General features: G+C 38.3%; 1 protein-coding gene across 15 annotated transcripts in view; it reads left to right on the top strand.

The window, feature by feature from the left end:
• The window catches only part of rap1gap2b (RAP1 GTPase activating protein 2b), a 133,333-nt gene that overhangs the window by 70,448 nt on the left and 47,153 nt on the right, over nt 1-15,732 (top strand). For 5 of the 15 annotated variants that reach the window (XM_073934217.1, XM_073934213.1, NM_001423699.1 and 2 more), the window contains 5 exon segments: nt 5,665-5,749; nt 7,790-7,825; nt 7,999-8,040; nt 8,666-8,698; nt 8,797-9,009. In XM_073934217.1, the coding sequence (XP_073790318.1) occupies nt 7,808-7,825; nt 7,999-8,040; nt 8,666-8,698; nt 8,797-9,009 (306 nt within the window). In that variant the 5' untranslated portion in view covers nt 5,665-5,749; nt 7,790-7,807. 15 annotated transcript variants of the gene reach the window in all.

Below are 15,732 nucleotides of genomic sequence, written 5' to 3'. Positions count from 1 at the left end.
AACGAAAAGTTTAACAGACAGACATACAGTCGAATGGATGGATAGATAGACAGAGAATCAGACATATAGATGGATGAATGGATGGACGGATGCACGGATAAAGAAAATGAATAGATAGACGAACGGACAGACAGGCAGACAGACAGACGGATGGATGATAGATAAAGAAAATGGATAGATGGATGAATAGATGGATGGATGGTTGGATGGATGGATGGATGGATGGATGGATGGATAGATGCTTGGATGAACAGACAGGGATGAAAATATTAACAAACAGACAGACAGATGGAAGGATGGATAGAAGGATGGATAGATAGACAAACACACAGGCAGACAGGCAGTTGGGTGGATGGATGGATGGATGGATGGATGGATGGATGGATGGATGGATGGAAAAATGGATGGACGGACGGACGGACGGACGGACGGACGGACGGACGGACGGACGGACGGACGGACGGACGGACAGACAGACAGACAGACAGACAGACAGACAGACAGACAGACAGACAGACAGACAGACAGACAGACAGACAGACAGATAGATAGATAGATAGATAGATAGATAGATAGATAGATAGATAGATAGATAGATAGATAGATAGATAGATAGATAGATAGATAGATAGATAGATTTATACTTGCATGGATGGACAGATGAATGGATTGATAAAGAAGAATGATGGAGAGTTGAATGGTTAAAGATGACGGATGGATGGACAGACAGACAGACAGACAGATAAGCCTGATAATAGATTATCTCTGTAGATTATCTTGATGTTCAGAGAAGCATTTTACTGAAATTACCCACAATCCCTCTCACAAAGTTCTCCACCAAAGGTGTTTTTACGATGACTAAAATGACAGATGATGTGACAATAGGCTGTTCGCATCCTCCCAGAGGTGTGAATTTGATTCTCCTGGTCAGAATGTGTTGTTTACTTCATTTGCTGCCATCTTTTCACTATATTTCTTTGTGGTTTTTGGTCCAAATATGGGCTAAAGGTTCTTGGATATATGAGCATGCAGACTGGATTCTTCTGGCCAGTTTTATGAGCATATGAGAGAAATGCCGTGTCAAGCATAATGAACGATATGTCACTTGCTCACTAATACGAATATATTGATGGATTTATGGGATCTATTTACAGAGAGCTTATGAAGGATTGGGTGAGTATTTTTAGAGCCTTGTTCATTTCTCCCTCTTGCTCCCCCTTTCACTCGGTTTCTCTATCCGCACCTCACTTCTGAAGTGGAAGGTGGAAAGCAGAGAGAAATTAATTTTGAGCAGGAGCCTCTAGATCCTCCGCCTGACAGCCCCCTGTCCAAAGAGCTCATTTAAAGAACAGATTGCCCATCTTTAGCCCATCTTTTATTGATGATCTTGAAATCATAAGAGGGTCAAATGGGAGATGTACATCCTCAAGGAGTGAAATGAGACTGAGGCAATAAGGCTTTCAGTGAGTATCATGTCTATGCGAAGACCACCTGCAGACCACCATACAAAACTCCTTTATCAGTTCTTAAAGTGCACTCAGTTTTATTCATTCAATTTAGGGTCATTCACTGAAAAAAAAATTCCACAAAAAATGCAGTGTTCTTTTTCCTTCGGCTTTGTGCCTTTATTTATCAGGGGTCGCCACAGCAGAATGAACCCCCAACCTATCCAGCATATTGTACTAATTTTATACAGCCTCCTGGATATCAGGTAAAAGGAGGTGGAGAACTGACGATATTCAAAGAATTTATTAAAGAAAAACAAACAAACAAACAAACAGACGGCAGCTTCTGACAGAGACCGCCATCAAACTAAAAACAAACACAATGTAAATGTGTCCAGGTCTGGACCTCTCTCGTCATCCTCCATAGTCACTCCCCCTTTTTTAATGCAGAGCTCCTCTGCTGGACTTGTTCCCATGGCTCTCTGCCCTGCCCCAACACCACATACCACAATTACCCCTCACAGGCGGGAGGCACTCTGTGACTGTGCATACTACGGAGGGGATTGGTGCCACAGCACCCATGAGACCTATAACAACCGGGCCGAGAGAATAGGAGATGGAAAAAAAGAAAGAGGAGCGACAGAAGGGACTGAGAATGGAAGGGAGGCAACAAAACACATGCTGCATTTCGGTCCTCCACCAGCTGAGAGACCCTTATTCACAGTGCCTGGCCAAGGCACTGGACACCTCTTAGTGGTCGTCCTCCCACTCTGCCCCGCCACCGGCTGTCAGGTGACGACTCCTCCGGAATCCGTGTACCTGGCTGTGAGCCCCCGTCCTTTTTTCTCTCTGCTCCTCCCCTTCATGCTGTTCAGCAGCAGGCTATGGCTCTTCTTGGCAGATTGTGGTGACTTCCCTGGACTCCTCACCAATGGCAGTTGCCCCTCCAGGTTGTGGTGGAGGGTAGTGAGCTCTGTTCCATGCTGGCCTCGACCGTCTCCGGAGGCAGATTCTGCTCATCTGACTCAATGGCACTGCAACCTCCTTCAATGGCGAGTGCTTCCTGGCAGCATGTTCCTTCTTCTGTCCTGGGTTTCGGCACCAATGTGAGGATTTTAAATGACCTCCAGGCCATCAGAAAGAATCCAGGAAGCCAAGAAATGTGTCCATGCCTGGCCCTTTACATACTCCTCCATAATCACTCCTCTTATAATCCAGAGCTCCTCCGCAAAACTCAGTTTTATTCCAACAGCTCTCGGCCATGCCCCCTCACCACAATATGTTTTACGCAGCAGATACTCCTTCAGCTGCAACCCAGTACTGGGAAACACCCAAACACTGTTACATTCATACTCATACACTACGGTCAATTTAGTTTATTCAACTCGCCTATAATGCATGTCTTTGGACTGTGGGGGAAACCTTAGCACCTGGAGTAAACCCACACAAACACAGGGAGAACATGCACACTCTACACAGAAACGCCAGCTGGTCCAGCCAGGACTCGAACCTGCAACTTTCTTGCTGTGAGGCAACAGTGCTAACCACTGAGCCATGTGCCACATAAAAATGCAATATTAAAAACAAAATAAAAAATTTCAATGGTCCCAGTACAGAACCCTGGGGAATTTTGTATTTGTAATTATATTTTTTATGTGTCTATAACAGAGATCGTCACATTATCTTGTGTTTCTCTGGTGAGGTCTGCTGATGGAGCACTAGGATGCTGAACAACAGAGTTAAGGATCCACGTGCAGTTTTTTTTTCTTTAAGCTTAGTCAGACAATGGCCAACGGGAACAAACAAAAGCATGAGCACAATCCAAAAGCTTAGTCAAGTCACAGGCAGGTCGAAGGTCGAAACAGGCAGCAGACAAAGTAATCAAAGGAACATGGCAAAGATCAAACAGAGTTAAGCCGCCTTTCCACTGCACATGACAAGCGACAGACCAGAAGTCATTTATTTCCAATAGAGATAAGGCCAGGAACTGCGTGGATTTCCGATCGTATGTGGAATATTCGGATCTGATTTGACCCGAGGATTCGTTCAAATATTTGAACTCCTGTGACTAGACCGAATGCGACTTGCCGACCATTGTGATGTTTTCCAGTGTTGTCCAAGCAGGTCCGTGCACACGAGATGAGAAATAGAGAATTATTTTTTTGAATCAGAAAAAAGTCTACATTAAAAAAAAAACATTTCTATTCATAAATGAGTGGTAAAAATATTATTTTATGTTGTCTTCACTTTCCCTCCAAAATTTTATTTGGTCTATGAGTTTTAGTGTGTGTGTGTGTGTGTGTGCGCGTGTGTGTGTGTGTGTGTGTGTGTGTGTGTGTGTGTGTGTGTGTGTGTGTGTGTGTGTGTGTGTGTGTGTGTGTTTGTGTGTCTCTGTGTGTGTGTGTGTGTGTGTGTGTGTTTGTGTGTGTGTGTGTGTGTGTGTGTGTGTGCGTGTGTGTTTTTCAGAGGTGTCTAAATAGTCTGTGTAATTAGTCCTGAACAGCTTCAGCTGTGTGTGTGTGTGTGTGCAATCATGCGGGATCTGGACCAGGTGTGTGAATGAAGTACAAGATGGCATTTGTAGTTCATTAAGACGCAGATTTATAGTTCTTCAGCGATCTGCACAGGCTGGATCCCTGGTGACCGTGACAGCTGACATATTGTGAACTGAGCAACTAAAACAGCTGATTGTAATATTTAGTTATCTGAATTGACAGGGAGTTGCTGTATTAATGTATGAATTCAGATAAACGCACAACTAAAGTAATTTCAGTCAGATCTTTCATATTACTATAGTAAATGTTTTCAACTTACAACAAAAGGTTTTTATTGAAATGTGTAAGAAACTACTCATATACACAGGAACTGTTTAAGGACTAAATAAAATGGCAAATGTTTGCTTCTGTAGGGATGTCTGGTACTCTAACATACTTTTTTCAGATTAAGGATTTAGGTCAAGATTGCAGACTGTCACTACTGGTGTCTTACAAGGCTTCGTACTGGGTCCACTCATGTTTATCATTTATTTACTGCATCTTTGTCGCATTTTTAGAAAATACAACACACAATTCCACTGCTATGCTGATGATACTCACCTCTACTTATCCACCATACCCTCTAGTTCTTTTCTTCCTTCAGCTTTGACTAGATGTTTAGCTAAAATAAAAATCTGGCTTTCAGCTAACTTTTTTTAAATTAAATAGTGACAAAACTGAAGCCCCACACATTGGGACTAAAAGTGTTTTGGATAAAGCTGATAATTTTACAATAGATTTTGATAATAGCACACTTCGTCCCTCTGCAGGTCAAGAACACTCTATAGCACACTCTACTGATGTGACCTACACTTGTTTGTAGGTCACATCAATAATATTACGTGTACTACATATTTCCACCTGCGTAATATCACTCGTCTCCGACCTTCCATCACAACCAATAACACAGCAATTCTTATCCATGCATTAGTTACTTAACGTCTTGACTACTGTAATGCTCTTCTCACTGGGCTTCCTTTTAAACTTCTCCATACACTCCATCCGGTTCAGAACCATGCAGCTCGTGTCATCTAGGACTTCATCTCACAAGCATGTCACACCACTTCTTTATCAGCTTCACTGGCTTTCTGTAAAGTTTCATATTGATTTTAAAATATTACTGCTCACTTTCATGGCACTTCACAATCTATCTCCTCAATATCTCACCGAACTTCTCCATATTTACACCTCTTCTTGCACTCTTAGATCAGTCAACTCTTTATCCCTGGCGCCACCTCACACTCAATTAAGCACAATGGCAGCCAGAGGCCATTTGCACCACCAGTGCATAAGATAAAACGTAGCCTAGTTGTGACTTAGGGCCTACTCACACTATGCTATCCGAACCTTGCCCAGGCCCGTTTCCCAGATCGTTTGAGAAGTGTGAGTGCTCTGAATCGGGCACAGTTTACTTGGGCTTTGGCTCGGTACGCTTGTTGCCACAGAGGAATGAACCGACAACTTTTCCAGCATATGTTTTACACAGTGGAAGCTCTTCAAGCTGCAAACCAGTACTGGGAAACATCCATATACTCTCATTCTCACACATACACTACGGCCAGTCAAGTTTATATATCAGATTAATTAGTGTATTAGGTGACCTGTACTTTCTGTTTGTATAATACATTTGTGACATTACACTTATTGTTATTTTAAAAATGTGAAATGATGTCATTGTGTTGCAGGAAGCAGGAGCTGCTGACCATCTCCAATGTGCCCCTGTCAGACTGTCCTCATTCTCCCCCCAGAACCGCCCCTCCTGCCGTGAAGGTAAATAGCGCATTGACACCCCGGTCCTGTTAAGAATCAGCACTGAAAGGGGATTTACTCAAAAAGCTTACAGCTGCAAAAAGCAAATTGAAGCATGTAGCAAGCCTCCAGAGAACGTTTCATACATAGTATATTATAAAGCAGCAATTATTGACTCATTTGGTTTACCAAGATAAAACTGCCTTTATGGAGAAAAAGCCCCAGCATAAACCTGTAGCTGGTGATGTGCCCTGCTTACTCAGTAGACCATGACTTCAGACGTCATCCCTTAGGTAGTTTATATTTTTCTCAAAGGAGGAACAATGGAAATGCTGAAAACATCTCTGAAAAATATCCCTCTTGTTTTATGACTGTAGCATTTTTTTGATGTACAATGTATAGTAAGATAATATTTATTGAAATTATTATAAATGTTCAGATGTAATGTCAACATATGTTACATATTACTGCATGGCACACAAAAACAACTATTACTTGCTTAAATATAATATTAATAGTCCCAATACAGAACCCCATGAAACCTCAAAATGATGTTTTTGTTTATTTTATTATTTGATTTTTAAGCTAGGGCCTAAACAATTTATAGTACAGGACCCTGGGGAATCTCACATTTAATTATATTTTATATATTATGTATTATATAAACACTACCTGACAATAGTCTTGTCAATGATCCCAGTTGTAAGAGCAACAGATAATAACTTGACTTGTAGTTGATCATTTGGAAAAAAGTAAAAGAAAGTAGATTTGTCTGATGGATCATCTGTTGAGCTGCATCCCAATCATCACAAATACTGCAGAAGGCCTATGGGAACCCGCTTGTATCCAAGATTCTCACTGCAATCAGTCAAGTTTGGTAAATGAAAAATCATGGTTTAGGGTTACATTCAGTTTGGGGGCGCATGAGAGATCTGCAGAGTGGACAGCAACATCAACAGTCTGAGGTATCAAGACATTCTTGCTGCCCATTATATTACAAACCACATGAGAGGGCAAATTCTTCAGCAGGATAGCGAATTAGCGCTCCTTCTCATACTTCAGCCTCTACATCAAAGTTCCTAAAAAGCAAGGTCAAGGTGCTTCAGGATTGGCCAGCCCACTCACCAAATATGAACATTATTGAGAATGTCAGGGGTAAGATGAAGGAGGAGGCATTAAAGATGGATGCAAAGAAGCTTAATGAACTCTGGTAGTCCTGCAAGAACGCTTCCTTGCCTTTCATATTAACCACTTCTGATACCAAATTAATAACTAAAAGTCTAGTTATTATTTGTTGTTCTTAAAATTTGGATTGGCAACAAGACTTTTATCAGGTGTATGTATATATATATATATATAATTATCTATATATGTATGTATTTATTATATTTTATATATTTGTTATATATTTATAATATATTATATAATTATATAATTTAATTATTATATTATATAATATAATTATATATATATATATATATATATATATATATATATATATATATATATATATATATATATACTTTTATCAGGTGTATGTATATATATAATTATGAATATACACACACATATATATATATATATATATATATATATATATATATATATATATATATATATATATATATATATATATGTATTTATTATATTTTATATATTTGTTATATATTTATAATATATTATATAATTATATATATTATTTTATTTTATTTATTTTTTATTTTTTTATATGTATAGTGTACATATATATAATAAATCATCAGGTCAACTTATGTTGGTGGCACAAAATTATCTGACATGCTGTTAAATCAGCTACTGTAAAAGCAGGAATATGAACATAACACATTATAACATTCACTTAAATTTCCTTGGCAAGACCTTTTGAAATAATTGGAACTAAAACAGCTGATTGTGATATTTAGTGCTCAGGATTGATTGGGAGTTCAGACAGCTAGAAGACCAGTAATGAATGTAGGCCTGGTTGTGGCATGTAATGCAAAGTGAAATACTCTGCTTGCTATGTGTTAGCTGAAATATTGACCCATGTTTCTTTTTCAACAGTCTACTCAGTTTTTTGACATGCTGGATAAGATGGAGGTAACAATAAATAATATATATATTTTACATTACATTTGTACTTGGGCAGTCAGGTATATTAGCATTGGTAAACTGAAATATTGCAGTGGGGAATACATTCTGTCATTCTCACCTCACCTCCACTGTCAGTTGCTAATATGGCAACCTTTGGCTTTTTGACAATGACCTCTTAGCAGGTTTCTGAGGTGGAGGAAATGAGGCCACAAAGAGTAAAGGTCAGAGCGTGTGAAATAATTGAATAATTTCATCTCAGCTCAAAGCTTTTTTGTGTTCGTACTGTAGTATTTTCATTGCATGACGTTAACATTCTTCATCCGTGCTTTAACATTTTATGCTGTTATCTCCAAACCACTGAAAAGATTCTGGAAATCAACTAGAAAAAAAGAAGAATTTGTTGAAATAAATTGGGAAATAATATAATTTAAATACTCTCACTCTCTCCATCCCTCATAATATAAATAAAATAATATAAATTAGATTAAAAATATATTATATTTCAATTAAAATACCAAACTAAAATGTTTTCACTTGAGGATTCAAATATTTGAATCCCATTTTGTGCTTACAAGCTAAATAACACCAAAGACAAACACTAAACAAAGAATCCCATCTCAAATGCATGTTCATTTACATTGTCCAGACAGGCACATGATATTGTTTGTTGTATAAACATTACTGTGAAGCATTGTGTGGACTGCATGTCATTTCTCACATAATGTGGTGCATGAGCAAGACATCTGCCTTGTAACACGCTTCATGTCACGACACGAGTCTTTTTAAAACATTGTGAATACCAGTTGCTGTGTTATTTTGTGAATTTATATTATTTCATCCCTCCAGGATGATTACATTCCATATCCACGGATAGAGGAGGTACAGCAAATTTCTATACAACATTAATGTATGCTTTCACGTTATGTGTAACCATAATACGTCAGTGTGTTTGTAATGGTTGAATATGTTGTTCAAAGGTGTTACAGCGGGGTGAGCCATACCCTCAGGTCATCCTGCCTCAGTTTGGGGGTTACTGGATTGAAGATCCTGAAGCCCCTGCTGCCATTGCCAATTGGGAGAATGGGTTTTGTGATGATGACGATGAAGATGGAAGGAATTCAGGAGAGTATGGCTACAAACTGGAGAGTAACTTCGCCATCCGCGCATACCGCAAGCACTTTTTGGGCAGGGTGAGAATTTTGCAGCTACATAAATGATCTGTTAGGCGTTTTTTTTTTTTTTTTCTTTGCAAATATTTGTTCAGAATCATCTTAAACATGACTTATATGTCATTTTTTTAATTGTTAAATTGTGAAATACAGCAATTGGTGCAATTAATTTGATAAATCAATAACATGGTCCACATTCTTGTCTCCATTGTTATATTGATAATGTAACAGTTATGGTCCCAATACAGAACCTTGTGAAACCCCAAAATATCCTGTTTTTATTCTCTATACATTTTTATATCTCCATGTTTATATCAGATTGTCAGACTACCTCATGTTGGTCAAATAAGACATTTCAAAATACAGCAAATTTTGTTTATTGACTGGAGCGTAATATCACATTTGTGCACACCGGACCTTTTGGGCAAGGTGGGACCTCTGAAGTTGTGCAATTATGTTCTGTAAACTTAAGGTCCACATTAGTTTGATGGTCTTATACTGATTTGGACTGTCAGGCAAAGTCTTTTATGTAAGATAGTTTGCTACTTTCAGAGCTGTGATTATCAGCGGTCTGTTGAGTTTCCTGGTGTTCTAATTATTATTTGATAAAGATTTTTACAGTGCAACATGGTGGCTCAGTGGTTAGCACTGTTGCCTCACAGCAAGAAGGTAGCTTGTTCAAGTCCCGACTGGGTCAGTTGGCATTTCTGTGTGGAGTTTGCATGTTCTCTCCGTGTTCATGCAGGTTTCCTCCGGGTGTTCCGGTTTCCCCATAAGTCCAAAGATATGCACTTTAGGTGAATTAAATAAGCCAAATTGGTTGTAGTGTATGTGTGTATGTGTATAGATGTTTCCCAGTACTGGGTTGCAGCATAGAAGGGTATCCGCTGTGTAAAACCCCAGATAAATAAAGGGACTAAGCCGATGGAAAATGAATAAATGAATAGATTATTACAATCTGATAATGTAAATATTGTAGCATTAAGGATCCCAATACAGAATCTTGAAAAAAGTAAAAAAAAAAAAAATTTTAATTTATTTTCTTTCGATTAGCTGTTTTTCTATATGCAACACAAAGACAGTGAAAATAGCAGTGGATTCCTGCAGTACAATTATTTTTATACTTATACTTAGTATATACTTAGTACTTAGTATATACTTATACATATACTTAGTTTTACAGGATGACTTTCATAACTTTCATGTATTATTTTATCATTATTTCTCATGTTATAATAAAAATATTAATTCCTTAAATTTATATATCACTACAAATTTAGAATTTTTCATTTCTAAGGGATTTTTGGTTTTTTTATGTCCACAGAGAGCCAGGATCTTTGTTTAACGTCTCATTTGAAAGATGGCGCTTACTGAACAGTATAGAGTCCTTTTTAATATACTGGGATATTTGGACTTTCACAGACCTCTTATTGAGCACCCCCTGCTGGCCTCACTAACACCTCTTCCGCTAGCATCCTAGTTTTCCCATGTGGTCTCCTGTCCAGGTACAGACCGGGTGCAGCACTTCTTAGCTTCAGTAAGTGACCATGTGAGGGTTGCAGAAAGCTAGCTGCTAGTATAACCAATTATTTCAGCATAGGTTAATTCTGAAAGCGTAGCCAGAAATACGTATGAGTGCATATTATTTTTGAAACGAATGCTACGAGGTGGTATGACGCGGCTTTTCCACTGTTGACAGTTTGTGTAGTAGCTCACTATGTTCGTCGGCGGACTTAAGCTGCAGAGAGGAGTTGACCACGACAATAGGGTTCGAGTCCAGCGAAGAACGGTTCCAGAAAGCGTATAAGACAAAAACAGAAGCCAAAAAAACAATAAACAAGTAAATAACAGGGTAAGAATGTGGTAAAAACTGAAAACATTGTAAAAATCAGGTGGGTTGCTTTTCTATTTCTAGATTGCTTTTTAAAATTGTCGGTTGGGTTTAGGAAAGAGGGTGGATGGCTCAATCTGTGCTTTTGAAAACACTATTGGTTGGGTTTAGGAAAGGAGGAGGGTGGCTCAGTCAGTCAATCAGCCCATAGCAGCCTCTGGTGGATTTACGCAAGAACAGCAGGCTTGAATGGCACTCGCGAGAGAAATTTTAGATCTGAAAAAGCATACACAGCGGCCTCTGGTGGATAAACGTGCAAAAAACGTACCTCCTGGGAAGTATTTGGCACTCTCCAGAAATGTATATAGTGGTACATTTTCATATAAAGCTAGGGTTGAATTGTTTCCATGATAGACATTATCTTTATACACTATATTCAAAGAGGGCTTAAAAATCAACAGTGTCATCTATATCTTTAAATTGCACAAGACCTTTAATTTTCAATGAATTTTGACCGGCTTTCAGTGTTTAATCGTTTATCAGCTGGGAAAAATCGTTCTGAAAGGGATCCCAATGATATCATTCCTCTGTGTCTTTATCATGTTAGTTGTGGTGTGAACGATGCTATTCTTTAACACTGTGAACAATTTTTAGAACTATATCTTTATCGCTATCTTGCATGCTTGGTGTGAGCTGGCCTTAACTAGAGCCTTTGTAATAGATTTATCGTCAGTTTGTCTTAAGAATGGAGAGTAGCTTTGTCATTCACATGCATCATTATGTTTTGACATGCTGTGAAATCAGGAGCGTAACCTTTCCATTAGTGTTTACTGAAGAACATTATAGACAGGGTGAGAAAAGCAGCTCAGCAGTTCATAAAAACTCATTAGTTTAGTGTTGTATTTTAATGGCTTTTGGTAGATATTTGTGTAAAATCATTTTCAATTGAAACGACACAGTGGCTTAGTGGTTAGCATCGTCGCCTTTCAGCAAGAAGGTCGCTGGTTCGAGTCCCGGCTGGGTCTGTTGGCATCTCTGTGTGGAATTCTCACGATGTTCATGTGGGTTTCCTTGTGCTCTGGTTTGCCCCACAGTCCAAAGACATGTGCTATAGATAAGTTGAAGAAACTAAATTGGCTATAGTGTTTGAGGGTTTCCCAGTACTGGGTTGCAGCTGGAAGGGCATCCGCTGCTTAAAACGTATGCTGGATAAGTTGGTGGTTTATTCCGTTGTGGTGACCCCTGATGAATAAAGGGGCTAAGCCGTAGGAAAGTGAATGAATTAATGAATTTTGAATTGATTACTAATTTCTCCTTTTTCAGAGCTGTGATAATAAGCAATCAATGTAATTTAATGTAATGTTCCCCTTTATTTCTGAAAGTAAATGACATGTTTCAGCTTGCCACACAGAACATCACTTATTTCACATTATAATGTGCTGTATGTGACGTAACATTAGGGGTCCCACAATGGAAAGCTTTCATCAATCCAATTGAAATAGTTGAGGGGAATGATTCACATCAAAATTTTAGCACTTGACCCACTGAAAAATAAATCATTTGCCCTAAACAATATTTTCTATCTTCATGAGAGCAATATTATATAACCTGCATGGTACAAAGCGTATTTGTTTTGTTAAAGAAAGTCAATTAATTAAAATTCTCTTTTTATTCTAAACAAGAAGATATAGCTTTAATCAAAACAACAATTCCCCTAAAATGTTCATTCATCCAATTAAAATAAATTAGGGTAATGGTTTCACATCAAAATTTGATCACTTGACCCAATGAAAAATAAATCATTTGCCTTAAACATTTTTTTAAATCCATGAAAGTACGAAGCATATGTTTGAGTAACCTTAAAATGTTACATTGGTCAAAACAAATAGTCAGGATCCAGCCTTTACAGCCCTGTCACTCCTGTCTGTGTTTAATGTCTCTTTGTTTGTTTTGTGTATTAGCACATGGCTGTCTCTTTTTTTTTGTATTGGCCATGTGCTCCCCTTGTCTTGCCTACTTGTTTTCCTATTCCTCGCCCCTTGTTTAGTGCTTGCTTTTCTAATTATGTTCACCTGTTCCTTGTGCTCTCTTACTTATATTGGCTGTTTCTCAATTCCAAGAACGCAGAAAACGGACTTGCGTTCTTGTGGAGACCGATCTTGCCAGGTGTACTCGGAAGAACGAACTCAGGAGACCACAAGGGCAGAGAACGCCTCCTTTGAGAATTGAAATGCTGCGCTCTTCCTGATGGTCACATGACCTTTACATGTTTTAAATGGTAAATTATTTAAACATTACAGCCTTCATACAACGATGTATTGTTTCTCCCCTTTTCAAAATATATATTTTGCATAAAAACATTATAAATATATGTTGCACAATATAAATAAAACAGATTTTAATACGAATTTCAGCAAACAAACACCCTTAATGTGTTTATTCCTTTATTAAGATATTCATGTTAATGTTTACTTTCACCGTTTCATTTAGGGAAACTCCTGAGGTAAATAATTCATATCTATGAACTTTAATAATAAATCTAGATAAAATGCAGCACTTCCCACCTCCAGTCGCAATGACTTCTAGGACTTCCAGAGCGAGTTCGGTGCTCAAGTCTGCATCGGTGCGTCCTCGATATCTAGATCACATCCGGGAAGTTTCACGCGTCCTCCGTACTTGCGGTCTTGAGTATTGAAACTGAACTTAGGCAGCTGATGATGACGTTTCATGAGAACACGAAGACGCAAGACCGCTGAAGAACGCATATTGAGAAACAGCCTCTGTGTTCATTTGCCCCTTGTCCTTGCAGGTTTGTCACACTATATGTGTGTGCTTGTCTAGCTAGTCTTTTTAGTGCTTGATAGAAGTATTTTATATAGTCTAGTTTTTTTTTTTTTTTTTTTTTGTCTAGTACTGATCCTCATCTTGAATTTATTTACTCTTTTGATTTTTTTGTACTTTCAGCAAGGTTGTTGTCATATTCATTTTTATTTCTGTTTGTAGTTCAAGACTTTTTAAGTTTTTATCTTGGCATTTTTTTTTTTTTTTGTGATCCCCAGTCTATTCCTAGTGTTTCGTTAGTTCTTTAATTTTAGTTTGGTTTGCTGTGCTTTGCTTTTCGTTTTATTTCTAGCTTTTATTAAATTAGCTAGCTTCAGCTTATTTCTTCTGGTCTTTTTAGTTTTAGTAGTTTTATTTAGTCCCTTTATATCTCTAATTTTTACCCTCTTGAATATTTCTTGTTTTTACTTTGTTCTAGTTTGTTGTTCGCTTGCTTTTTTGTTTTTAGATTTCTTGTCTCCCAAGCTGTCTAGTCCTGTTGCGTTGGTTGTTTCACTTGCTTCCTGAGAATCCGCTGATTGTGGATCTCCCTAGCTTGATGTTCCATCTGTTTGCCACCCCTGTCCCAAACCTGAGGCTCTACTATCTACTTACTGACTGCTTGGCCTGAAGCAAAGGTATGCAGGGACCCGACCATATTTTTTGCGGTGCGGGAATAAATTTCAGAATAAAATGTGGTAGTGGTTGGTAACTCTGGAGCGGGCGGTCTAACAATATTGTGCTCCCGAGAGAGGGAGGGAGAGAGAGGGCGAGCAAACAAACAAACAAACAAGCAAGCAAGCTAGTGAGACACATCTGTGTGTGTGTGTGTGTGTGTGTGTGTGTGTGTGTGTGTGTGTGTGTGTGTGTCCCGTGCGCACTCGCAGTGGTTCTTTGTGTCAAATGTTTTAAGCTGTCTGAACTCTGTAGCATTCAGCTGGGTGTTTTTTGGGAGGCGTATTTAATCGCTATTTTACATTCTTCCTTGCCCCAACATATACCTGCTACGTGTATAGAAATCATGCTGATATGATGTAGGCTATGAAACACATCAGTAGTTGGCAAATATATTGAGTGGATATGTTTGTAGCTCTGACTGAAATAGTCAGTGCCTCACCTACCACAAACCTCACCACATGTCACACGGCACTCATGTTTCATCATAAAGGGGCAAACAAAACTGTTTCTTTTGGTAGTACCCAATTTTAACTTGAGATTTTGGAAACCAGATCTAAATTTATCGGGAACCTGTTGGGTAGGAAACGGGGCGGGATGGGCAGTGTGTGAACAAAGGCTGAATATACAGCAGGAGTGGTCGGGTGCGAAATAAAACCTAGCGGGAACGGGATTTAAAATTTAGTCCCACGCAGATCTCTAGCCTGAAGTTTGGAATTTCCTCTTTCCTGTCACCCGTCACCCTGCACTTTTGTGTGGATTGCCCTTCTGCATTGCCTTGTTTCCCTCCTGTAAATAAAGCTTATGTTCTTCTGTCTATTCTGTGTTTGTGTCCTCCTTGCCAATCCTGACACAAATATTTTTTATTCGAGCTCTTATTTAAAAACAATTATATTTCTCTCTGTTTTGAACTTGAAATATATATCTTGATAAATAAAACAAATAATATTAAACTGAAATAAAGGATACTTTTTTATTGGATATAGTACTGCTTGAGTTTTTTTTCAGTGCAATTCAGAACCCGGGGAACCTAATACTTATTATTTTAATATTTCATTAGATTTCTGTACATGTGGATATTTATCCACAATTTATCCACATTAACTGTTTGTCAGACTATCCTGTGGTTAGGCAAGATCTTCTGACATACTGTGAAATAACTCTGCCATTAGTTCTTACTGAGAAAACTATCTGGCCAGGGTGAGAACTCTTCAGTAAAATATTTTTACATCAATAGGCATATTATGAAGATATTATACCTAACTATTCTGTCAAACTAACTCTTTATGAAATATTTGTGTCAGACCACTTCAACCAGATCACTCACAGGTAATTCTTGAAGCAGTGAAAATCAGAACCCGGTGTAATTTAACAAAATGTTCTTTATGTCTGCCATGGATTTGTTCGCAATTAAACCG

Source organism: Danio rerio, chromosome 21 (assembly GCF_049306965.1).
Source record: "Danio rerio strain Tuebingen ecotype United States chromosome 21, GRCz12tu, whole genome shotgun sequence".
NCBI lineage: Eukaryota > Metazoa > Chordata > Actinopteri > Cypriniformes > Danionidae > Danio > Danio rerio.
Note: the sequence above shows the minus strand (reverse complement) of the source record. Positions and strands in the feature narration are given on the sequence as shown.